At 31.2% G+C, this 26,647-nt stretch overlaps 2 protein-coding genes across 4 annotated transcripts in view; one reads left to right on the top strand and one right to left on the bottom strand.

The window, feature by feature from the left end:
• Positions 1-4,894: 4,894 nt before the first annotated feature.
• LOC143071099 (uncharacterized protein C6orf163 homolog) lies at positions 4,895-15,476 on the bottom strand. The gene is made up of 4 exons (XM_076245193.1): positions 15,215-15,476; positions 12,834-13,036; positions 7,838-8,040; positions 4,895-5,682 (listed from the first exon to the last, which is right to left on the bottom strand). Exons 1-4 carry the CDS (start codon positions 15,390-15,392, stop codon positions 5,268-5,270), a joined length of 999 nt encoding a protein of 332 aa, XP_076101308.1. The 5' UTR covers positions 15,393-15,476; the 3' UTR covers positions 4,895-5,267.
• The window catches only part of LOC143071098 (uncharacterized), a 42,670-nt gene continuing 22,705 nt past the window's right edge, over positions 6,683-26,647 (top strand). Inside the window, exons 1-5 of one of the 3 annotated variants that reach the window (XM_076245191.1) lie at positions 6,683-6,771; positions 9,661-9,745; positions 19,636-19,801; positions 25,435-25,507; positions 26,169-26,206. In XM_076245191.1, coding sequence (XP_076101306.1) covers positions 9,737-9,745; positions 19,636-19,801; positions 25,435-25,507; positions 26,169-26,206 — 286 coding nt within the window. In that variant the 5' untranslated portion in view covers positions 6,683-6,771; positions 9,661-9,736. Of the gene's footprint in view, positions 6,772-9,660; positions 9,746-15,697; positions 15,803-19,635; positions 19,802-25,434; positions 25,508-26,168; positions 26,207-26,647 lie in introns of those variants that run through there. The other 2 variants (XM_076245190.1, XM_076245192.1) reach the window with 2 other exon arrangements.

The raw sequence follows: 26,647 nt of genomic DNA, 5'->3' as shown, positions 1-26,647 counted from the left end.
TTGCTATATTAGATTGATAAGGTGACAAAAGTTGTACGACATCATTTGCATAGATGCTCGTATTGCTATATTAGGTCAATAAGGTGACAGAAGTTGTATGACACCATTTGCATAGATTCTTGTGAATTACTATATTAGATTGATAAGGTGACAAAAGTTGTACGACATCATTTGCATAGATGCTCGTGTATTGCTATATTAGATCAATAAGGTGACAAAAGTTGTATGACATCATTTGCATAGATGCTCGTGTATTGCTATATTAGATTAATAAGGTGACAAAAGTTGTACGACATCATTTGCATAGATGCTTGTATTGCTATATTAGATTAATAAGGTGACAGAAGTTGTATGACACCATTTGCATAGGTGATCGTATTGCTATATTAGATTGATAAGGTGATAAAAGTTGTATGACATCATTTGCATAGATGCTCATATTGCTATATAAAATCTTGAGGTGACAGAAGATGTATGACACCATTTGCATATATGCCAAGACTGCTATACCAAATTTATCAGGTGACAGAAGTTGCACGATACCTTTTGCATAGATGCTTGGACTGCTATACAAAATTCTATAAGGTGACAGAAGTTGCACAATACCTTTTGCATAGATGCTTGGACTGCTATGCGAAATGTATCAGGTGACAGAAGTTGCATGACACCATTTAGATGCTTGGACTACTATACCAAATTTATAATTTTCAGAGGTTGTATAACATTATTTGAAGAGATGCTAAGACTGCAATACCAAATTTATAATTGACAGAAGTTGTTGGACACCATTTGCATAGATGTCAAGACTGCAATACCAAATTTATAAGGTGACCAAAATTGTATGGCATGGTTTGCATAGATGGTCACAGTGCTAAGTATACAAAATGCATAAGTTGACAGAAATTGAAGGACACTATTTCATTAGATACTCATGTTGTTAAACCAATTCTATAAAGTGACAAAAGTAATTAGACAACATTTGTAATGCTATACCATAATTTGCAGGTGATAGTTAAGTTTTATCTTTTGCTGATGTCTCATGAATAGTGCCAAAGATATATCTTAGAATTGCCATACTCAATTACCTTCTGAGAAGTAAAATATTCTTTAAACTCTCTAATCCATGATATAATATAAGTTTTCCAGTGAACATCAGAAAGAAGAACAGCAATAAAAGTTACAGAGATTCAGTAGTGGAATCTGTTGTTTCTCATATGATTTTTAGAAGATTTACAGACAATTTTAATCTGTAATGATCGGTGAAAGATGTGTTCTTTCTATGAGACATCATCAGACATGGTCACTTTTTGCTGAAAGTCACAACAGAAAATCCAGAGGAAAACAAGAAAATTGGATGTCATTATCAATTTGACCAATGAAAAACTGAGATCATACTCAACAAACGTTGATTAAATAACCAACAGGTCAGGAAGAAGATAACTCCAGGAGGAGAATAACCAACAGGTCAGGAGAAGATAACTCCAGGAGGAGAATAAGAAACAAGTCAGGGGAAATATAAAATACCTATTAAATAACCAACAGGTCAGGAGGAAGATAACTCCAGGAGGAGAATAAGAAAAAAGTCAGGGGAAATATAAAATACCTATTAAATAACCAACAGGTCAGGAGAAGATAACTCCAGGGGGAGAATAAGAAAAAAGTCAGGGAAAATATAAAATACCTATTAAATAACCAACAGGTCAGGAGAAGATAACTCCAGGGGGAGAATAAGACAAAAGTCAGGGGAAATATAAAATACCTATTAAATAACCAACAGGTCAGGAGAAGATAACTCCAGGGGGAGAATAAGAAAAAAGTCGGGGGAAATATAAAATACCTATTAAATAACCAACAGGTCAGGAGAAGATAACTCCAGGGGGAGAATAAGAAAAAAGTCAGGGGAAATATAAAATACCTATTAAATAACCAACAGGTCAGGAGAAGATAACTCCAGGGGGAGAATAAGAAAAAAGTCAGGGGAAATATAAAATACCTATTAAATAACCAACAGGTCAGGAGAAGATAACTCCAGGAGGAGAATAAGAAAAAAGTCAGGGGAAATATAAAATACCTATTAAATAACCAACAGGTCAGGAGAAGATAACTCCTGGGGGAGAATAAGAAAAAAGTCAGGGGAAATATAAAATACCTATTAAATAACCAACAGGTCAGGAGAAGATAACTCCAGGGGGAGAATAAGAAAAAAGTCAGGGGAAATATAAAATACCTATTAAATAACCAACAGGTCAGGAGAAGATAACTCCAGGGGGAGAATAAGAAAAAAGTCAGGGGAAATATAAAATACCTATTAAATAACCAACAGGTCAGGAAGAAGATAACTCCAGGGGGAGAATAAGAAAAAAGTCAGGGGAAATATAAAATACCTATTAAATAACCAACAGGTCAGGAGAAGATAACTCCAGGAGGAGAATAAGAAAAAAGTCAGGGGAAATATAAAATATTGGTATACAAAAAACTTAAAGACCTACCGAATTAGACTATTTACCAGATTTGTTATCACATAAGCAACACGACGGGTGCCACATGTGGAGCAGGATCTGCTTACCCTTCCGGAGCACCTGAGATCACCCCTAGTTTTTTGGTGGGGTTCGTGTTGTTTATTCTTTAGTTTTCTATGTTGTGTCGTGTGTGTTGTTGTTTGTTTGTCTTTTTCATTTTTAGCCATGGCGTTGTCAGTTTGTTTTAGATTTATGAGTTTGACTGTCCCTTTGGTATCTTTCGTCTCTCTTTTAAAGTGAAATAAAAAAAATAATTCAAAACAAGTATATCTTTTTATCACAGAATCTCAAATATAATCTTCAACAATACAGAGCAGCAGCTGAATAAAACAAAAGGCAAGACAAAAACAAAATATATAAGATTTAGAACTATAGATTACATAAAACAATTTGGTACAAATATTCTGATGCAGACATTTTCCTGCTAAATAAAAAAAATACTCTATAATCAAATTCTTACTGAAGTCTAGTTATTCTACAATCTCAATTTTTATAGAGAAGAATTCTTAATCATAATGTCAAAAATAAATCCATGTTGTTTGGCAGCCAATGCCTTCATCAAAGAAGGTTAACAAAGAGTCAACATCAGCCCTAACATTTGATGAACTTTAGGTTAATACACATTTGATGAAAACATGTGTAGAACCATCTGAGAAACATTACACTCAATCTAGTTAAAATTCAATTTCTGCACTTGCGACATATAAACAACGAGGAGCAAGTGCGGAGATTTAATTTTAATTAGATTGCATTACATCCTATTGTACATTCACATGTTGGAAATCTTAGTTTTGACTAAATTTTGGAAAACTTCTGATAGTTTTGGCTGTAGTTGACATCGGTCACATGCATGGATCAACATTAATTTTTGTTAGGATGTGACAGTGTAACTCACACAAATTTATTTCTATTTATAACAAATCTATTTTGGTCCAAGGTTTTGTACTACGTTTTTTAGCCTTTTGAAAAAATCTACAAATGAATTATGCTCTTGAACAACTGATAAGAAACCATAACCCTATAACAAAGCTAATAACATCCTCAACAATCATTGGGTAGAACTATTGCTACTCTAAAATTTACATTTATACATTCAATACATATCTGATTTATGCTCTGGTTCCCATTAAAAACCCAAACTTTATATACAGACATAAACTCATTTCATTGCAACTTCTTATTCCAATTAGAATTTCACCAAGAACTATTCATTATAAAACTCACTTTTTTCAGGTTAATCAAAATTGCTCAAACTTTCTATCCAAAAATCACCTGAATCAAATCTAAGCAATTTGGAAACTTTAACAGGTTAATACAAAAATATAAAAAATAACATTACAAAATCACAATTAGTTTGATTGCCTGTAGAATGAGCAATCTTTTATGACAATAAGATAAAAAGATAAAAAATATATTATAAAATAGTGGAAATAACATCTGTGTCACAAGATAAGATAATAATTACTTATTCCAAAAGCAAAAGATTAAGCGTGTAACATGGTTTTCTAGATAACAATTTCAGAAAGCATGAAATTTCTTGAAACATTATATATTAAATTTTTTTGAATATCAGCTGAACACATAAACACCATTTAAAATACTAATTATCATAACTACTATATAATGCTAAGTAACTTTTGTGAAAATTACCCAGCATAACTACTGATATTGACAATGTTATCAATGAATAGAAATATAATCTTTTGACAAATAGTTAATGTAACCACTCATAATTTGATGGTATGCATGTGAAAGTGCTTAGAAGAAAGCTGTACGTGAAAACACAGAAATGTTTATCCCTGAAGAGTCCCTGACAAAATCAAATATTAAAGCTTCTAAATCAATAGAATATTTGTACATTCACAAGCACAGACACTAATATCACTGTGACATAGATTTTTATGTTTCAAGAAAACAAAAGCTACTACATTTATAAATAGAAAAGTTTTAAGGATGCAGTATCGATAAGAAAAATAATAATTTGGCAACAACATTTTATAGAAATACATCTAAGGCACAATTAACAAGTCATTTGGCTTTCAAAAGTAAACACTTTCAAGGCATAAATATTGGCACTATACAAAACAAAAAATATTTAAAGCATTCAGCAGTAAGATTTTTATACATGATGTCTAACCTTTTTTCTTGATAAAAAAAATAACAGATTTCCATCATACATATGTACTCTACTCTGTATCTTGTACTTCTGATTTACAATACACTATTTTTTTAGTCTAACTGTTTTGACTCATTAACAACTTATAAAGCATATATATAAAAATTTAAATTAGCATGTAAATAAAATTTGACAACCATAATGCAAAAAGATCCAGAAATAGAATTTCAACATTCAATACAATAAACAAATGTGTTGTTAATAAAAAGATTCCCCAGTAAAAATGAAAATATTAACTTGTTCTGTGTGCCTGTGCCATGCTCTGTTTAACTGATAGTGACAGACACAACTCCTCTAGACAGTACACAAGCTTGTACTGATTTCATGGTCCACATATAAAATTCTAATTCACCATATTTAGTACATTCAGAAACAGTAAGCTATAAAAAGCTTAAATAACTTTAGAGAATTGGTCTTTTTACAGAAAACCAGTAAAACTTAGTTTTGTTTACTTGGCCTAAAGAAACCTTTACACTCTCTTCAAACAACCCCCTGAAAGATGACTTCAGACAGATACTATGTACACATTTTTTTGTAGCTTATTATAAGTTTTTTACAATCCCACTGTATATCTAAAGTTCTGGCACTTTGCCAACCTCGTCAATATAAACTGGTTGTAACAAATAGTCTGACATGCCTGGTTCAAATGGTTGGCTTCTGTTTATAAAGTCCTGATATCCAGTATATACTTCATGTAATTTCGTTTCCACATTTAATTTAGCCAGTTCTAATGCTTGGATATTCTTCAAATATTTGTTAATTTCTGCTTTTTGTTTCTGTATATCTCCTTTTAATTGTGTAATTTCTGCCTCATATTTTTGTTTTGTAGCTTGTAATGTATTATCAGCCTTCTTCCTCTCATTTTCTTCAGTTTTACTGATTTTTTCTGTCATTTCTTTATTTTTAGAAGCTTCAAGATCTGTCACTGCTTTAGTTTTCTCTGTTTCAGCTTTCTTCAGTGCTACAGCTAGTTTGTCTTTGTGACTTCTGAAAGATAAAATAGTTATCTCTATAAATATTTTATATGTTACACAGCAGATATTATTATGACATATAACAGCTGTTTGTTCACTAGAACATTAAAAAGTCCTTTCCCTGTATTCAATTTGTCAAATTTCCCAAAGTACCGGTAAGATAGTTTTTTTTCTTCTTGTAAACAAACTTTGTTGGTGAAGTACAAATCTTATTTCTCTAATTTTTGTGCTATTTTCACATTTTCTGACCAGTGGGAGAAAAATCTGTTCTCGGCAAATGATTGGTTGAAATTTAATTGTGACCTTAGGTTTTCTTGTTTTCTTCTGAATTTTCTTATTGTGATGTCATGAAAAAAGGCGACCATGTCTGATGACATCACATCAAAAGTACACAGCTTTCCTCAAATCTTTAAAAGGAAGGATAAATCATAAGAGAAACAGATTCCACCACTGTAACTCGTGTATTACAATATTTCTCCACTCTCAACAGTTAAATTTTAATTATTTAAAAAGCTCGGCAAGCCTCACTCTTTAAATATTAAAATCTAACTGTCTCGAGTGGAGAAATATCATAATACACTTGTTGCAGATGTGGAATCTATATTTAATAATTCAAGCAGATTTAATAAATGTTTCAAAGTTATTTCTTTTCCACTCTTGACGTCTTGTTTACTTATTAACTTGCAGTTAATAATAAAGTCTAGATTACAGTATTAAAGTTTGAGTTTAAAAATCTGTTTCTGGGGCTAATTTTTTTCACTAGGTCACAGCAGCAGACAGGCACCAATACATAAACTTGACATGTACAAGCCAAGTTTTGTTCTTTGGAAAAAAAACAAGTTTATTTGTAAATTACATCAGGAAAGCTCAAATTTAGGAAAGAATGGTAAGCTACCATCTGTGAGTTTCCATCTAATTGTACTCTGATCTACATTAAATGAAGCCATATCTTACATGTCTTAGTATTAATTGGTGACAAGGATGTCATTGTTATGTTGTAAGAGGATTACATTATCTATTCACTATAATCTTTCCACAGATTATATATTTTGTCATCATGGACACACATGCATTAGAATGTTTAAATTTGAACAACACTAAGGTAGGAGGAATTTATTATATTTTTACAAGAATAATAAGAAATAAATGTTTCATGTACTCTGTATTATTCATATATTTTTTTTATAATTAAAGGTATGAATAAAGTTTTGATCTTTAAAGTTGATATAAGTTGATATTCTAAAAGATCTTCTCAAAAGGATGTCAAATCAGACCACATTAACAATATGACCCCTGTTAATTTTTTCTTGTATAACTAACAGGGGTTGAATAAAAATATAAGCTTGTTTTGGACACGATAAATGTATGTCTGTCCCCTTATCAATTTGTAAAGGACAGTAAATTTTATCATAAAATTTATCAAATAATTTATCTGCACTTCAGAATGGACAACCTCATAAGTCATTGAACTTTTGTGTCAATGTTTGTTACATTGAAATGTAAACATGAAGTGTAGAAATGAAAAGTCAATGTGTTAGTGGAAACAAAAATCAAATGATAAAAAATTCAAATATATATTTAGCAACACTATACATACATAGTATGAAGAATTTCTGTCAGTCTATTCCAAAGAACATGTACACTTTATTTGTATTAAAAAAATTATCTAATTATTTGCTTTGTGAAATCTTAAAAATACATATACACCAAACAGCAAATTATTGGTTACAAAATAACAATGGTATAAAGTAATTCTGTCAACTTTCTTCCATTTCAATGTAAGATATGGACCAATCTTTCGAACATATATAGAAGAAAACAATATAGAAATTTCAATAGAATCTTGTCAAATAAATATCATGTCGTTCTAATCTCAATACTAGATGTTGCACATAAAAACTACAGATGACTTTAATAATTTATAAAAAATATAACTTTCCATTCCGATGTAAAATGTAGAAAATTTTGCTGTGACCTGCTTTTGTATAAAACATGCATAAATAGAGGAACAGGACAAAAATAATTAGTCCAAAGATAACAAATACATCTTCTGAAATCTACCTTTGTGAAATCAATATTGAGATTAAAGAAAGATTAGGAAAGACATATTATTACTTTGAAAAATTTGTGTTAAAAATTCATATTATATTTTTCAATATTTGACGTACTTTTCAATGTCTGATGCTTTCTTTGCTGCAGCATTCTGTTCTTCTTTCCTAGCCCCAGAAACAGCTTCAGATAAACGTTTTGTAAACTCTTTCTCCTTTTCTGTTAAAGCATCCTTGAGTCTCTGTTCAGCCTCCAGTCTTTCCTGTTTTACCTGTTCTATTGCAAGTTTCTGCATCGCCATCTCAACTCGTAATGCCTCCTCCTTCAAATAAACAACTTGATAGGATGAAATATTTTCAAATAGGACACTGAGGATACTTTAATACACTGATATTTACACAATTTACAAAGTTCAGTAATTTTGTGTCAATAATTTTTGTTTACCTAAAACCACCAGATTTTAAGAGGAATTATGCTCCGTGTGAATTTTCAGAGGAATTACGCTCCGTGTGAATCAGATCCAGATTTCACCTACCTATACAAATTTTTCGTTCATTGTTCCTCAGGATTCATATTTTGGGTGTGTAATTTATCTTTATTTCACACTTCATAAGGAATTTGTGCAAAATTAATTTTAATGTAAGATAAGATTATTTCATTAAAATATAATTTAATTTTGTATAGGTCAAGGATCTTTCTATAATATGGATTATTAATTTTGAATATTTTAGTTTTACACACTGAAGCAATTTGATTTCTAGAATTCTTAATTTTCATTTTTGTGAAATAAATATATATCATAGAGCTCAACCTTTCAAACCTCAATCATAAAAAATCAAATGTTCTTATGGAGATTGGCAAGATACATGTACATGTATGACCACCATGAAGTAGAAGGAGTGATGGGTAGTATACACTTATAACAAACTCATTCCATAAAATATTTGATCATGTGTTGGTTAAAATTATAAAGCACTTCACTTTTTTTTGTGGTGATATAAATTTAAAAAAATCAGCAACAGAAGTGATAAAAATAAAATAATGAAGTCATCCGAGATAATAATCTAAAATATTTGGTATAAGTACATCTGTACGATACTATTGTTTCATGATAAACCTGCAATGGAAAATTACCAGTAGCTTAATGTTATACATAGAAAAGCTGATAATGCAAAAGTACATATTTGGTCAAGGCTAACTAGGTCTCCTTTCATATAAATGTGATTAAGTACATATCTGTAATCATTTATTTTGGACATCTCTCTTGATATATCAACATTGTGCAAGTAATTTGCACAATTCAATTTTTTTATTTTTTCTTAAAATGAAGGTAAAACTTTTCACTATGTTTTTCAATAAGAAAGATATCTCCTTTTCCAAGCTTTATATGACCATTACAGAACTACTTTTTGAAAAATATATTAAAATAATAATAAAATAATTTCATCTGACATAGTTGTCCTAAAATATACATGCTCATCTACATATTCATATATAGATATTTTGAAAACAGTATTTTGAAAACCAGAATAAATTATGATACTTGTACCAGTACAGATTATCAAAATCAGTCTGTGGTCAGATTAGTCTGTCCAAACAAGGTCAACATGGTCAGATAAACCGTCTTGAAACATGGTCAAATTAACTGTCCTGAAACATGGTCAAATAAACTGTCCTAAAACATGGTCAAATAAACTGTCCTAAAACATGTCACTGTGTGCATGATCAGTCATTTAATTTATATTAGCTTCACCAGATCTATAAAAGTAAAATGAGGATTAAATAATCATAGTGCTGGTATAGTTATTTCTAGTATTTAAATTCTAATGTAATGATATAAAATTGTAACATTTAATTTTGTTCTTCTTTGTTTACTTTCAATTTAATATTTCCATCAAGAGCTTAACATGGGTATTAAAATTGAACAAAAATTCTTATGCAGGTCTAAAGCAGACAGAAAACAAGTCAACATAAATATTTTACAGTGTTTCTATAAAGGACACTAAGTAACCTAGGAAATGAATAAGGTCAGTATTTTTGTTTTATCTAGATGTTCTTCAAAATCTGCAATATTTCAGATGATTGTTACAGTAATATACTACACTCTACAAGGCTATAGTGGATTACATATTACCTATTTATAATCCTACAATATTCCCCCAACAAACCTCCGGACCAATTGGCAAAGATCATGAGTATATAGAACTCCAGTCTATTTTATTTTTTTAAATACAGTTCCCACTTGAAATACACCTTCTATTGCATTTTATGACTAGTACATTCATTTTTCAAAAATAGAAACTTGGTGACACCTATTCATTTTTCAAGTGTTATTTAATTTAGCCAGAAAGGGCTGCCACTTAAATGGACAGGGGGAATGTGTCAAAGAGACAACAACCCAACCAAAGAGCAGTAAAATCCTGCAACCGTATGCTTCAGCTGGCCCCTCAACAAAAATTTGTATATATAAATTCAGTAAAAATGAGCCACACACTTAACTCTGAAACATATAAATGAACTAAAATTTAAAAAAAAAACATGCCAAAGGCCAGAGGCTCATGACTTTGGACAAAAATGTGGCTGGGTTCAAGGCCTAAAATAAAATATTGTTTGTTTCCCCAATCCCGACCGACCCTGCAAAAACAGTGCTACTCATAAAATTTTATTGTCAAATTTAAGTCAAATATCATTTTATTCATTTCCAATTTTCAGGCTTGCAGGATGGTCCAATGTTGTTCAAACTTTTTGGAAAAAATAAAATTATTTCCCTACCTTCCGACCCACACCTGGCTTGGAAGGGTCGGGATTGGGGAAACAAACAAAATATTAATTTAGGCCCAACATGTTTTGTAAGATCTCAACCCTCCACCTATACCTCTAGCCAATGTAGAATAAACAAACACACAGTAAGACTCATTACATAATCAAAGAGCTGAAGAGCTCTGAGGGAAAAGACGGCCATTGTTTCAATTTTTAGGGGGGTATCTTTTGATAGTCTACATACAAAGAATGAGCAAAAGAACAGCTAGAACATATAGAAAGGCTGACAATAATGAAACTAATTGTTGTTTATTGTTATTTCATTTCCTTAGTCAAGAATTCATCATAGAGACAATTTGGACCAATGAGATCTGCACCTTCTAAATCAAAACATTTAATTAAAGTTGGGAGTTAATTATCTAAAATTCAATTGAACTTAACAACTACTACAATATATTTTAGAATTTTAATTATGTACAACTGAACGGCAGGCTAAGACCATTCTCATTTTTTTGTGACAGTATTCTCAAGAAAGTGAGGACTGAAAAATCTATTCAGTTTTAATTTTCCATTGATAAATTTCCCAGTTACAACTCTCATCACAGGGATACATGTACTTATAAAATCAAATATGATTGATATAAGCTTGTGTTTGTTTCCAGATCCCACATTTTGATATATCTGTAAAATTCATGAATAAATAGCTTTAAAAGCAATAATTTAAAAAAATGAAAAAAAAAAAAAAAAATGACCACTACAATAATTATGTTGGTACGCAAAATTATTTTTTAATTGATGACTACTTATCATATATATACTTAATGTGACATTTTTAGTGTTCAGATACATTAACTTTCATTTTAGTGGGTAATTACTCATCAATTGAGGTGCCCCTTAATTGGAGAAAGATTCTAAAAACATAACTTTACAGAAAGAATGAAAACTGCAGTTGCTCTCCCAAATCTCAATAGGTATAAACTACAAAAAGCAACATTTTATTTTTTTTAATTTTTTTTTTAACCATTTCAATAATTATGTTGGTACACAAAATTTTTTTGATATAGAAGACTACTTATCATATACTAAATGTCACATTTTAAGTGTTCAGAAACATTTACTTTGATTTTAGTGTATAATTACTCATCAATTGAGGTGCTCCTGAATTGGAGGAAGATTCTATAAACAGAACTGTACAGAAACAATGAAAACTGCCGTTTCTCTCCCCTATCTCATGTATCCCCATTGACATTGTTTACCGCGAAAGTTGACCTACAAATTATCTGATTATAGCCTCAGATTAAAGTATTGCATGTTGGTGTGTGAATCATCTACACTAAAGCAAACATCATTAGGTTTACATTTAACAAATACGGATTTTAAATTAGTATACAAATACTGTGAATGATTTTTATAATGAATAAAGGATATCCCTGTGTAGGTCGGCATTCCAACAATGACGTCACTAGGTTAGATATATTTAGAATATTTCGTAATACTGATTTTTCTGGACTGTAAAAGAAACGTATATAGTGTAAGGGAAAGCTCAATATACGATAATTTCACGAGATCCAGAAGGGAAATGTGTAAAAAATGTATTTAAAGTCAATCTGTTCTCCTTGTCATCAATTTCAGTATGACATTTTGAGGGGGTTTCCAAACTATCAAAACAAAATGATTGACGTGAGGGAATGATACTCTGGCCAACCCCATTAGGGAATTGACGGCTTGAAGCCGTCTATCCCCAAAACGGGCTGAGTCCAAACTCGGAAAAGAAAACAAAGAAACTAAGCAAATTGATACTTAAATTTACAAAGGACTACTAGCAGTTACTGACATGCCAGCTCCAGACCTTAATTAAACTGAGTGAAAGATTATGTTTTCATCATATGAATATTAGGCACAATCCATCCAGTTAGGAGTTAACTATTAAATGTGTATATTTCCAATACAAAAACCCTATGATTGAAGCAATATCAACTTCAAAAAATTACCATCTTTAATGACCTGAAAACAGTATGGTTACTACATTACTTCTGAATAAGTCTGTATAAAGGTTTGGTTAGCTTTTAAGGTAAAAGACAACATTGTTGAGCTTTGTATAAAATATTACCATAAAAGATCAGATGTGAAACACCAGAATGTATCAGATGCCTGCACAAATTCAGCAGTGATATCATTGTCATTTTCTTTCTAGAAGGAGTTCTGAATTCATGTACAATTGCATATCCATCTTTCAAAATATTTCTTGTAAATTTGATTGCACTGATATGAAATTTATCTGAAGTTCTATAAAAGTGATGACATTTTAATTGTATGTGTATTGCTTTATGCAAGAAATATAGAAGGTAATCATACCTTTAATGCTTTTTCCTGTGCTTTTGAGACCTTTTTCAGCAGTTTTTCTTGATCTAACCTAGATTCTTCTTTAGCTCTCTGTACAGCTTCAGCTTTGATCTGTTCAGCCTGTGCCCAAACCGCTTGTTCTGCTTCACGGATACCTCTCAACCTTTCCACCTCAGACATTTCCATTGAACGTCTCTGCAGTTCATGACCAATACCTGTAATGTAAATAATATATATTAAAAAGGGGTTTACATTTTTAACTCCGGTTAAATTTTAAAAAACTTTTAAAAATTTCTTCTGTAAAGTTATCCAAAACAAATGTACATGTATGCAACAGACAAATTTCCAGTTTATTGCGTTTCCATAAAACAATATGGTTTTAGTGAATATTATTAGAGGGTTTAGGGTTCTTATCACTTCTTTTCATATGTTTAACAAGTGGTTAAAAAATAAAATGCAAAATTACACGAATCATTCTGTAAATCAAATTCTTATAAATACATATACTGATATTCAGCACTACTGTCATTAGGGAATTGTGATTAAGTACTTACAGAACAAATATTATTTCTAGTTTATGATGATCACAAAGACCCTTAATGGTTACTCGAGCTGGGATACAGGAAATCCCATCTATCTTGTAAATGAAATTACAAAGGCCCACAAAATTGACAAAAAAAATTTGATGATTAAAATAACTTGAAAGTGGTCTATTAATTTTTAACCAGATTTTTGTGACAAAAATGTCGGTTATTGATTTGGGGATGTACGGCAGTCGGGCAGCCGGATAGCCAGGCGGGCGGCAGCCAAATGTTGTCTGTTCATTTACTCATGAATTGTTCACCCAAAGCTTTAAATATTTTAATATGTTGTTACTGATGACAAAATGGAAGTCAAGTTCAATAATGACGATTTTGACTTTAACCTTTCAGGAGTTATGGTTCTTGAAAGATTGAAAAATGTTGTTTCCAGTCTTGTCCGTGCACTTACTCATGAACTCTTCAACCAAAGCTTTTCAAATTTTAATATGTTGTTACTGATGACAAAATGGAAGTCAAGTTCAATAATGACGATTTTGACTTTTACTGTTCAGGAGTTATGGTTCTTGAAAGATTGAAAAATGGTGTTTCCAGTCATGTCTATGCATTTACTCATGAACTGTTCAACAAAGCTTATAAAATTTTAATATGTTGTTACTGATGACAAAATGGAAGTCAAGTTCAATAATGACGATTTTGACTTTTACCGTTCAGGAGTTATGGTTCTTGAAAGATTGAAAAATAGTGTTTCCAGTCATGTCCATGTATTTACTAATGAACTATTCAACCACAGCTTTTCAAATTTAAATATGTTGTTAATGATGACAATATTGAGGTCATGTTCAATAATGGCGATTTTCGCTTTTTCTGTTCAGGAGTTATGGTTCTTGAAAGATTAAAAAATTGTGTTTCCAGTCATGTTGTCGCATTTACTCATGAACCATTCAACCAAAGCTTTTCAAATCTTAATATGTTGTTACTGATGACAAAATGGAAGTCACATCTGATATTGACGATTTTCACTTTCACCGTTCATCAGTTATGGTTCTTATGATATTGAAATGCCAGGACACAAATAAATGTTAATAAATCCAGTTTTCTATCGGTCTGGCAGCCTCTTGTTAATATTTTTTTTGAAAATATGCTCATTACACTTTACACTTTAAATTCATAAAATTGCTTTCAAATTGTTAATTAATAACATATCATTACAATCAAATTTTGAATTAATTACATGTTTTTACAATTAAATTTAATTATTTACATGTCATGAATGTTATTACAATTAACATTTTAATTAATTACATTTTATTACAATTAAATTTAATCAATTACTTGGTATTACAATAACATTTAAAATTAATTACATATTATTACAATTAATATTTTAATTAATTGCACATCATTACAAAAGGGAGGTACATTTTATAATGGGGGTACCTTCAAGATGAATAATGGTAGAAATTCTAGCCGAATAACGTTAACGGTAATTTTTGGTGCATGAATTTAAATGTACACTTTCTTTTAGACAATAAAAAAAATAGACTGATTTTGACCAATCACGGTAATTTTTTTCTGAAAATGATAGTATAATAATTATTTGACACCTTTGACGAATCACAATAAGGATATTTTGATGATTACATAAAATTTTAACCAATTTGACGCTAACAGTAGCTGAAAATGACCGTTTGACGCCTGACAATTAAATTCAATCGATTGCATGTCATTACAATTAAATTAATTACTTGGTATTACAATTACATTTAATTAGTTACATGTTATTACGATTACATTTAAATAATTATATTTTTAATTGCACACGTTTGTATACCGTAGGTCTTGTATATTTACCTATAATCATGCGATGAGCATGGCCCTGAATGACAACTGGTTTGGTTTCCTCATACCGTTTAGGAACTGTTTGTAATCTGCTTGATCCAAGAGGAGCTGTTGCAATTCTTGGTGTTATTGCAGGCAGCAGTGATCGTGATGGCTCTGCAGTAGCCATATCGCTCTTTCCCCTAATCATAGATCTAAGTTATTTTTGAAGTTTATAAAAACAGCATTTTTTTTTACTTTTCCTTTGAACCCAACTACAATTTTACGGAAATAGGTACACAAAAATGTAGTACATAAAAAATATATTTTCTTATGAAAAAATTGCACGATATAATTTTTCAAATTATTTAAAGAAAAAATTCAAATGATATCTGACAACTTTGGTTAACAGTTATTGTAATTTGCCTGGAAAAAAAGATAATTGTGTATAAACACAATGCGTCGATTGTTGCTAAGCGTACTATTTTTTCAATGAGAATTAGCACGATATCTCGCGAGAATGTGTCATCATCACAATTTCCGGTAGTGTTCAGCTGCAAGGTGCGAGTTCCCTAAAGAATACTTGGAAGCCAACTTGACATAGACTTTTAGAGAAAATAGGTGATTACATTTACGTTAACTTGGTTGTCAGATTATATTTCTAATCATATAATTGAGTGTCATGGTTTAGGAAAATACAACACAACAGTTTTGCACGATTGAGATGTTGATTGTCTTGCACGACGACCACGTGTTCTCGAAATTGTAAAAATATACACTTGTCTTTGAAGTATTACCAATAGTTTATATGTTTTCTATATTTGTTTTAAAATAGAAATGTTTATTCACTTAAGAAAGCCATAGACCATGAGGAATTAAATAAATTAATGTAAACGCATTTTTACAATTTGTTCACATTGTTGACATCTGTTCTTTTTTTATGCACCATCTATTTAAATTAAAATACCTAAGACTGTTTTTATATCAATCGGGTAATCTCAATACCAATAAAAGGAAAGTATTGATGATGGGTGTAACCGTGTTTTTTCTTCATCATAAGTATTCAATACTGGAGTATATCAGCATTGGAATTATATTTACAAATGTATCTCGTGCCAATGTCAACTCTTACCAATAAAACAGTTCTGTAAAATCTTTGAATTCTGTATCATTAAGGAATTGGGGAAATATACATCCCTATGATATGATTTTTCTAATTTTAATACCAGCCTAGAGTTTCGACTCCAAATGTCACTAAACATAGAAAATAATGGTGTGTACTATGGTGATTATGGACACATTTTTTTTCCTATTATCTATTAACACCTTGTAATGTATCATTGTATCTACACTTACTAAAAGACCAAAATTAAACAAGAAAGGGATGGGGTTGATTAATTTAAACGGGTCAGTAATAGTACATTGTAATTAATTGGTGGATCATACAGTATGCCCAGAGAGTATGTAATCGCGAACTCTAATCACCGATTTCCGAGTGTAGCGGTGTGACACCGCGAATCACGGATTATACTCCCAATTTCCTCCAAAGATTCTCTCCCAACACCGCGTGGCTGTTTATTGGTTTATTGCCCATCGGATGTACTGAAAATTAATGACGCGTGACAACATCATCGGATTAGCCAGATTTATTACCTTTGTACATTTAATCGATCTTGATGCACCTGTGTGCTTTAAAATACGTTATTTAAATGTCCTTTCATTGTCAGATAAAAGTGTGACATTTTTATTTAAAATAAGATAATTATTCTTGTATGTATATGCCCATGTCATTGTCATATGACATACAACGTACAAACGTATAAAAATACGAATAAAACACTTATTTTGTATTTTCATTATAGTCCGATCAGGTCATAATTTTTGTTTTTTCAACAAAGACGATTTTACCACAATTAGAACCTTTTATGACCTACTCAGTGAGCAATATTCGGTTCATTAATAGTTCAATATTATATAATTAATATCAACTGGCTTAAAACAAAATGATGTTTTTACGGTAATATGTCCAATCTAAATTAAACCCAAGAGTTAATTTATCGGATCAACAAGTGAACTCTGTTACTTTCAATTTATTTTGAAATGTAAAATATTATGTTTCACTACCTCGGTAGATTACCGACTTGAAATATTTGAATTTAAAAAAGAAACTGTAAAGTGACAAATAGTTTTGTATGCAATGTGGCAGCCCTATATTCATAAATACTGAGATACATTCGCCGCCCAGACACAACACAAGAATCACAACCTTTAAATATTTAATTATATGGAGAAAAAAAAATCATGTGTTTTTTATCCGTTATGATCTGTTATTGATCTTTAATTATTTAAAATAAAATTGGATTGGCGCAATCCGTATTTTACTTTTTTGTCTTAATAAATATTTCGATATGAGCGTCACTGATGAGTCTTATGTCTTATTACTGCTCGTTAAAAGTCCTCGGCGAAATATAAAAAGAAGTATTTCAACAATTATAAAATAGAATATTTAAATGAAATTAAATCGTGTTCTACAAGAAAGAAATATGTAAAACAAAATGTGGATCGGATTTTTACGATCAGCAAATTTTCACAGAGGATCTCTACCAACGCCCATCAGGAACTGAATGACATGCATCCTGTTTTCATCTACCATTAATATATAGTGTTGACTATGGACGTATAAATAAAATTTTCCCACGGTTATCCAGAAAGGTCACCTGAGTTTACTGTTACATGATACTATTTCCCGCCAAATAAAAATCTTGTGGACAAAATTGATGTCACTATTTTTAGCATTCAATATTGTGAGCAAAGTCAAGTTCAAGTTCAACTACGCACTGTTGATCACTGAGATGCGTATCGTCTTCCCACGGCAATTAATTGCTTTAAAAATATTTAAAGATCACTGTTCTAAATACAACACAAAAGTTTACATTCATTGTGCGTAAATGAATATTATGCAACGACGAGTTGATGCAGCTATAGAAGTATTCCTGTTGTAGCCGAAATGTATTATTTATCCTAAAGTAATGCTAACAAATCGTGAAGAGAAAATGCCGTAGACTTATTAAGCATAAGGAATGGTGAAAAGTATTTTCTTTTTTTCTTGCATATACAAGTTTTAAGAAACATAATTTTCTTTCTTTCTCACATTTTATACCTTCAGCGTTAATTTCCGTTTATTTTCACGCAAGTATGTCTCTTTTCGTAAGTTATATAAATTACCGATAAAAAAAAAAAAACGAGGTCATAATCAAGTATAGATTTTTTTTTTATAAAACTTTAATGCAATTGAAAGCATTAACAACAACCTTTTGCTTTTTAAAACTTTTATTTTGTAATCGTAAAATGGAAATGGCGTAGACTTATAATTAGCATAACAGATAGTGAATAATATTTTCTTTTTTACTTGTATAAAAAACTTTGAGACGTGTCACTTTTCTTTAAACTACCCTAATTTATTCAGCGTTAGTCTCCGTTTATTGTTACACAGTTATATCTCTTTTAGTAAATTAAATATTTATTTACTGATAAAAAACGGAAGTCAAAATCAAATATAGTTGTTTTTAAAAATTGATTTAAATGTACAGAGAAATTAAAAGAATTAACAACAACGTTTTGATTTTTATTTTAATCTTTCATTTGTTTCAAGCAATCAGATATAAACTGATAATCAATAGACAGGAAATACAATTGTTTAATTACATTAGAAATCTCGCATACCTTGACTGTCGCGTGCCGGCATAGATCAGAAGGATTAGGGCAATAAATTACCTGGTGTGACACCACGTCACTCCAGACTGGGAGAGATGTCGCTAATTCAATAAACAAAAGGTAACGGATTTATGCGGAAGTCGGAGGGAATACTCCCAAATTTCTCCGAGAATTTAGGGAGTGATGTCGGAGTTTCCTGGTGTCACACCAGGAAAAAACTCGGTGTATGGAGTTTGGGATGGCTTTCGCGAAAATTGTACTGTACCTATATTTAAGCATAATCCACTGTTTGACATACATGTACATTTATAGTAAGTTGTACATGGTACAGTAGTATTGTAAGTGTGATTTCACTTCTTTTGGTTGCTGTTACATGACTGAGTACCAGAATGTCCTATCACAGTTGAGGTATCTTGTTGAATAATTGCATAATCTGGATGAAAAACTTGTATAAGTCTTATATTTCAGTCTTTGATATTGGATATAGTTGCCATTGTTGAAAAGGAAGAAAGATCTGAGTTTATAGCAAGAAATGCTGTGTGAAGGATATTGTTTCGAAAAGGCATTAGGAAATAATGTGACCTAAAAGCATGTTGACTTCATAATTTAAACAATCCTGACTTGATTTATTATTATACATTGTAGAAAAGATGTTTTTAGATTAAATGAAATGAATGTTTGTTGAAACATTTAACATATTATTAAGCAGGAAATATATGTTTACATCTTTGTGTTTGTAGAACATGTTGGGTGGTGAGGCTTGTTTTAATGAGCTGGATCCTTCCAGTAACCCAGTTCTGTTTTTGGATGATGAAGACTATACACTAAAGTTACAAAGTGATACCCTACACAATGAATCATTATTTGAGATATTAGACACAGCCAGTAATAATGGGGGAGAAGGAGGTAATGTTAAAATGTAGTAAATTCTTTTTATAAAGATGGAAGCAGTCACAGTTAAATTTTCTTTTTAACAGAAATAGACCTGAGTTCTTGTTATATTTTACATGTATACAGATGTTTATACAGTAGATTCCGGTTATTTGCATAGCCTATTTGTCAGACAAAATTATGCAATAAAGCGGAGTATGCTTATATCCGAAATGCCAAATGACAGAGTCAAATAACATCGATAGAACAGATCAGTAAAAGAAATCCCTGAAGAAAGATGAACGTCTGTAATCCACATACAATATACTGAATGTTGATTTCAAATCAAATCATCAAATCAAATATTTATTGGATAATCAATATATATGTACAGTGCACAATTGATGTCTTCCACACAATGAACAGATATTAAAACAATTAATACAAAATAAATGCATATACATTAGAAATAATATCTGGACAGAGCTAATATAAGTTGTAAAACATTAATATAGTTCAAAAGCTTTTTCAATAAAAGTACAGATAGCTTTTGTATCAATTTTATTTAAAGGATACATAATGTTATGTAGAATAGTAGATTCCTTTTCCCTTTTATTTAAATCCGAGGGGTCGATATTTAATTTTTTGAAGAGATCTTGTCTTAAAATTGAAAACTTTTACAGTATAAAATGAAGTGTTTTTCATCATCTAATAAATCACAAGTCTGACAAAGTCTTGAGTTATGCGGAATTTTTGGTCTATGATAACGACCTTTTTCTATTAAAAGAGAATGTGCACTAATTCTTAACTTAGTCAAATTTTTACATAGTGCTTTTGGAATATTAAAGTCAAGATATTTTTGAAGAGAAAAATTTGTGTAACAAAATGAAAAATATTTAAGCTTTGAGTCAGAATTGTAATTAGAATAATTTTGAAGCTGTTCTTTAATTAGTTGGATGGTTTGATCGTGTATTTTCAATTCTAGATTTTCATTTTCCAAATTCTTTACATCCAATTTAAATTTTTTGCAACTATAATCAATAAATGAATACCATGATTTTGACCCCTCTTTGAAAAGTCCTCTATCTACTTTATACACTTCAGCAAGAAATCTATATTCTAATAAAATTTTTATGTCTACTCTAGTGTCATATGTGTTATTTTATTTTGTTTCTTTAAATAAAGATTATAAACACATTTAGTTTTAGTTTATTTGCATTCAGTCTTTCCTTTACCTGGGATACGAAAATAAACTGTTCTAAAAATAGATTTGTTTCTATGACCCATATGTACAATGTACATTGTTAGGATTTGATTAAAATAAACTTTTAAACAATACTTCACAGTTTATAATTATTTTAACAATATATGTGTAATGAATTGCTGTTGATATGCAGTTGGGCACTGAAGTAACAACTTGTTAGTTTCGTATATGCAAAGCAGTAATGGTGGGGCCCTGTACGGGTTAATTGCTGGACACAAGTGTTGAAAGTGAGAAAATATAATAATTAAAAGTAAATGCTATTTTCATAAAATATTAAAAACAAATGATTGATGTAAAAAATTCTTTAACCATATGTAAATGCCCTATAATATTAACATTAATACAGATCACCCCAAGCCCAATAGAGTTCACATTGGTTATGATCGATAATTAGCAGGAGTTTTTGTTTTACCAAAATTAACCCCAAATGTAATCTATGGACAATTGTTTAAATCCAATCAATTATTAACACCCTTTGAAGTAGAATGGTCAGTGTTTTAACAACAATTATCTGTTTGACATTTTTATGACCTCGAGGCTTAAAATAGAACATGGGAAACTTCACCTGTGTAGACATCGAGGTTTATTTTTAAATCAAATTCCATAATATAAACACGAAAGAAACTGTTTTAAAACTTTATTTCAATAACACAAAATTAAATATGAAATAATAACGAAAATAAGGATGCATTCAAGAAAAATATACTTACCAAATGACCGTTTCCGGTCAAAAATATCGTCAGTTTTAACTAAGCATATCTAGACGGCAATAATTTTCTATGCAATAAACCGAAAGGCCACTTGTAGAGCTATGCATATAACCGGACAATTTAACATTAGATGAATGGGAAATGGTTTTGTGCAGGAGAAAACTATGCAATTAACCGAATTATGCTATTAAGCGGTATGCAATTAAGTGGAATCGACTGTATATACAATACATGTAAGACCATCTGCCTCTCAACTTGTCATTTTATACATTGGGCCTAAAATAAAATTTCATTTGTTTGGCATTGCCGCCCGACCCACTGAAAAACTTGCCGCCCAAATAATTTTATTTGCGTTTCAGAAATTTATTTTTTTTTATTTAAAAATATCGAAATTGTGCCGGAAATTGATCGTATCCACCGAGTTTGTTCCTGGCTTTACTTATTTCAAATCATGATCTTAAAAGCGCTTGCCTTACTGTATTGGGAGCAAACATTTAAATTACATGGAATAGAAAAAGTCTGCCAAAAGTAATGTCAAAGAGGCCGGCAGGGGAAGGCATCTCCCTATGCTGCAATGCATTGGTTAAGGGAGATGGATTTTATCAAAAATCAAATTTCAGCTATTCTTTGAAAGAAACGTTCTGAGAGACCTTGTAGAGGACTCAATTTTATCTTTTGTAAAGCAGAAACAGATGATTTCTGCTTGACTTTGTCGCTTCATGAGATAGAAGTTTTTCACCGGGACATCACAGAACAAATATGCGTGGCTCTTACATTTGATGAACTTATTAAATATTTGAAATTTATCATTGACAAATTTTCCCTTGAACCAGAGAACAAAGTATCTACTATAGTCAGAACCACAATGATGCATTCAAGATAATTATGGCTGTAAGCACCAAAGCTTAATGACCATAATGATTTACAGGTTTATAGTAGTTTTGTACCAGTAGATGCTAGCCTGGAACAACACATACATATTTTAAAGACTAGCATCTTGTGTCAATTGAAGTACTTCCCCCTTTTCTTGCCTTTCTTCTTAACATGAATAAGATAATTCTTAAAATATAAAAGATACTGACAGAAACATATTTATAAATGAATCCAGTGTACTAGTGATGAATAAAATCCCCTCCTTTTCCACAATTCTAAGGGATCATTAATTTATCTGTATTCATGTAATGCATGTCCAGATTTCTGTTAATCAAACAAGCATTACAACCAATAATTTTTTTATCTGCAAAAATTGTCTGTCCTGCTGCATATTTCCATTTTGAATTTATCATACGTTTTAAACCTATCCCTGAAAAACCTTGCACTTGGATAATATTAGTATAAACACCATGTCTATTTGTGCCAACCTTCCGAATTTTTAATATTTTGCTATCCTAATTTTGAACAGATCCTTTATCCTCAAAACTTATCAGGCATGTTTGTATGGTAGTTCGTCACACCTTACATGTATGATTACTAGCCTCCAGGTATTGGTTTGAGCCCTAGTTGGACAGTTGCAAAATTAAGGTTTGATTTTCATGTCAGATGTGATAAGGTTAGTCAGTTTCCTCCCACAGGTTGCCATTTTCCTTCAAGTACTACGGTTTAGTACGGCACTAAAACTGACTGCCATGAAATTACCCATATGGTGTAGAAAGTGATGTTTATAAAACCAAAGCAAAGTTTTAAATCTTTATCCATTTGTACAAGTAGCCGTAGTGGTTGAGCCATTTAACTTGTGGGAATTTTACCAAACTGTGACCACAACTTCAAGATGTGACATCAGGCCTCTGTTCAATGGGCAGTCCCACAAAAAAAAGTTCAATTTTCACGTCATACATTTTATATGGTAAATTTGTCAGTTTCCTGCCTCAATTCTGTGTTTTTTTCTGGGTACTTTGGTTAACTTTGCCAATAAAACTGACTGTCTTACGTGAAATTATCCATATGATGTAGAATGTAACATTGATGGTTGACCCCTTTCAAAGAAACCACCAGCATGTACACACAACAATGCTGCAATGCTTTAGACAGCATTAATCTGGAGACTTCATGATTTACATGTATAAGGCTTTTAAATGTAAAAAAAAAAAAAATCCCTACCTACCTACTCACCTGCTGATAGTGTGGGTCGGCAATGCCAAACAAACAATTTTTTAAGGGTGGCCTTGTTGCAATTATCCTTTTATAACAGGGTTGTCTTTAAGGCCCGGGGCCGGGGATTTCCCCCGGCAACTTCCGCTTGTGGACCCGGCTACTGTAGCGGCAAGTATGACCTGACTTTTCGAGAAAAAAACATACAGAGATCAATATTTCTCCGTTACAAGTTTTTGTTACGTGATTTTAATTGTGAACAAGAGATACATCGAGTAATCCAAGTAAATCCGAGTGTTTAGGCCATTTTTACAGGTTAAAGCTTTTCTACGACGCTGCGAGTTTTTAAAGCGCTCGGATGATTTTGTTATATTCCGTTCTAAAATTTGACCGATCTTTTCACTATGCAGTGACGGTTGGATTTCTTTGGATTTAATAAGTAATTTATTTGTTTATCAGGCGTTTTAAGTATTTAAATTCAGAACTGAGGATGGTCAACGATTATTTTAACATACGTTGGACAGGCTGCATAAGTTTTCAACCAAATGTATCACACAAAAAGAAGATCGATGACGATGTCTACAACCAGTGACAGTGTCACCTGTCGGGTGTTTCAGTGCTTCAATCAGAACATTGGTATTCAAAACAAATACTAAATATAGCTGAAGGCCAACATCTTTTAAGATAGGATAAATGACAACATCTTCTATAAATGTTGTTTGCCCAAGTATCCTATCTTTCTCTCTCTCAACAAGTCCAAAGCCTGCCTGGCCTCATGAATACTTAAAAAAGAAATGACGATTCAATAAATAGGACTATAGATAAACGCTAAAGGGGATCAATCACCCCATAGTTTTGTGCCCACCGTTAATTGACCCTGTCTGATCAGTTTGTCCAACTTTATATCCAGAGGTATGAAAATTTGCAGAATATATGCAAGTAAATCAAGATTACAGAATAAAGGGATTTTAATTTCTGCCAAACCTTGTTGAAATTAGAAAAAGTTGGACATTCATTCTCACAAAAAGGGGATAGTTTAATCCTGTCACACTTGGGTCGATGTATTACTATAATAAATAAAATTTAACCATGATATTGCTATTCTCAAACATCTTCAAATACATGTATATAGCTCCAAGTTGAAAGTCTGGATATTCAAATAAATGTGATCAAATTACAGAAAAGTTGACCCATGTTACAAATTTTAATAAACAATTTACATTATCATCAGTAAAAAATGATGTTTTGAGAGGAGTGAATGAGGGTCCAGGAAACCCCCAAAGTGCAGGATTTTGCACAATTTTTTCAAAATTTTCTGGGGCCCTTAAGCGGGCCCCATATCCCCAGCCGTAGCACGACGAGCAAGCTCGTTGCCGCGAACAGCTTTGACGTCCGCATTACATCCCCTCCTACTTTTTATAATTAACCTGCTACTTCAAATCTTAGAGATATCCCTGTTATAATGATCATTTGTCATAAATAAAATCCATATTATTTTATAAAAGCTAGCTAAATAAATAAATATATATATATTCATGAGAAGATTCTTGAACTAATGAAGAAGACATGAGAATTAACCTATTGAGTGTTATATTGATTTTCAATAGGTATTGAAGCAACAGATGTAAGCAGTTTGTTGGCTCAGTTTGAAGAGGCAGCTGATTCAGCAAAAGATATACAGTAAGTTTTATAAACACCTTTACCATCCTCATGACCTTCAGCTTGGTGTACAAATAAATAGAACCAATCATTTAGTTTTGTTTTTAAAAAAAGCACCCAAAAGGAGAAAAAATATTGTTTTGCAATGATTATATGCATTTCTACATGCTTGTTCTTTAATTTGAAAAGACAGACCTCAGTTCTTTTCAAATACACTAAAATAACTTGAAAGTAATAACATTAAAAAGTTATGTGTCATTGAATCATTTGAATTCTTCATACAAAGTCTTCAGTGTTATCCTTTGTAAGAGTATCTGTAATATATAGATAAGGAGATGTGGCATGAATGTCAATTTGACAAGTTCCCATTAAAGTCCAAATGATGATGATACAATAATCTAAAGGTTACTGTACGGCTTTCAACAATGAACAAAACCTATTTGTTATAAAAATCCCTTTAGGAAACTGTACTAAAAGTAAAATGAAAAACATACAGAATGCCTAGGAAATTCAAAACCGAAAGTCTGTTATCAAATGGCAAAATCAGAAACCCAAACACATCAAATGAATCGATAACAACTGTCATATTCCTGACTTGATAGAGACATTTTCTTATATTATCACACAAAATGTGCAACAATCTTACAAGACCTGACTGCAAGTTGATTTCTTAACTTTTCAGAAAAATGTTTGATGTAAAGACAGAAACTCCAGCTCCAGGTACATACATAACTTTATAGATTGGGTGTTCAAAAAATGGATGTATTATAGACGCATGTCTATTGTTGGAGACCTATTATCCTCCAAGTAATCTTTTATAAAAGTTGTATTTGTACATTTGCTATACAGAAAACATTTGAAATATCGTTGGCAACAAATTCTTATTCATCATGATCAAAGCATATATACATGATTTAACACATATTTGCACCTTGAGGAAAGTATATTTACAAGAAGCCACCAAGAAATAAATCCTACTAACATACACTGCATAGGGTTAACAAATCTGAAAATAAAATCGACTTAAAAATAATAAAATAGTGAGATTTCTAGCTAAGGACTGTTCCATTACAGAAAAGTTGGACACACACACACTTTGAAATTGTCAACTATGGAAGGTGTAAGTTTCTTTTGGTATAGTAAAAATTGAAGTGAAATTCT

This window comes from Mytilus galloprovincialis, chromosome 4, assembly GCF_965363235.1.
Source record: "Mytilus galloprovincialis chromosome 4, xbMytGall1.hap1.1, whole genome shotgun sequence".
In the NCBI taxonomy this organism is placed as follows: domain Eukaryota; kingdom Metazoa; phylum Mollusca; class Bivalvia; order Mytilida; family Mytilidae; genus Mytilus; species Mytilus galloprovincialis.
The sequence above is the reverse complement of the archived record's forward strand: the minus strand, read 5'-3'. Positions and strand labels throughout refer to the sequence as shown.

What these genes read in the sequence shown, in the direction of transcription:
- LOC143071099 (XM_076245193.1), bottom strand. Translation starts at nt 15,392, where the DNA reads ATGATTAGGGGAAAGAGCGATATGGCTACTGCAGAGCCATCACGATCA. An exon ending in TGCTCATCGCATGATTATAG is followed by an intron (nt 13,037 to 15,214) that starts GTAAATATACAA and finishes TTTACATTACAG; the next exon opens with GTATTGGTCATGAACTGCAG. An exon ending in CACAGGAAAAAGCATTAAAG is followed by an intron (nt 8,041 to 12,833) that starts GTATGATTACCT and finishes GTTTATTTGAAG; the next exon opens with GAGGAGGCATTACGAGTTGA.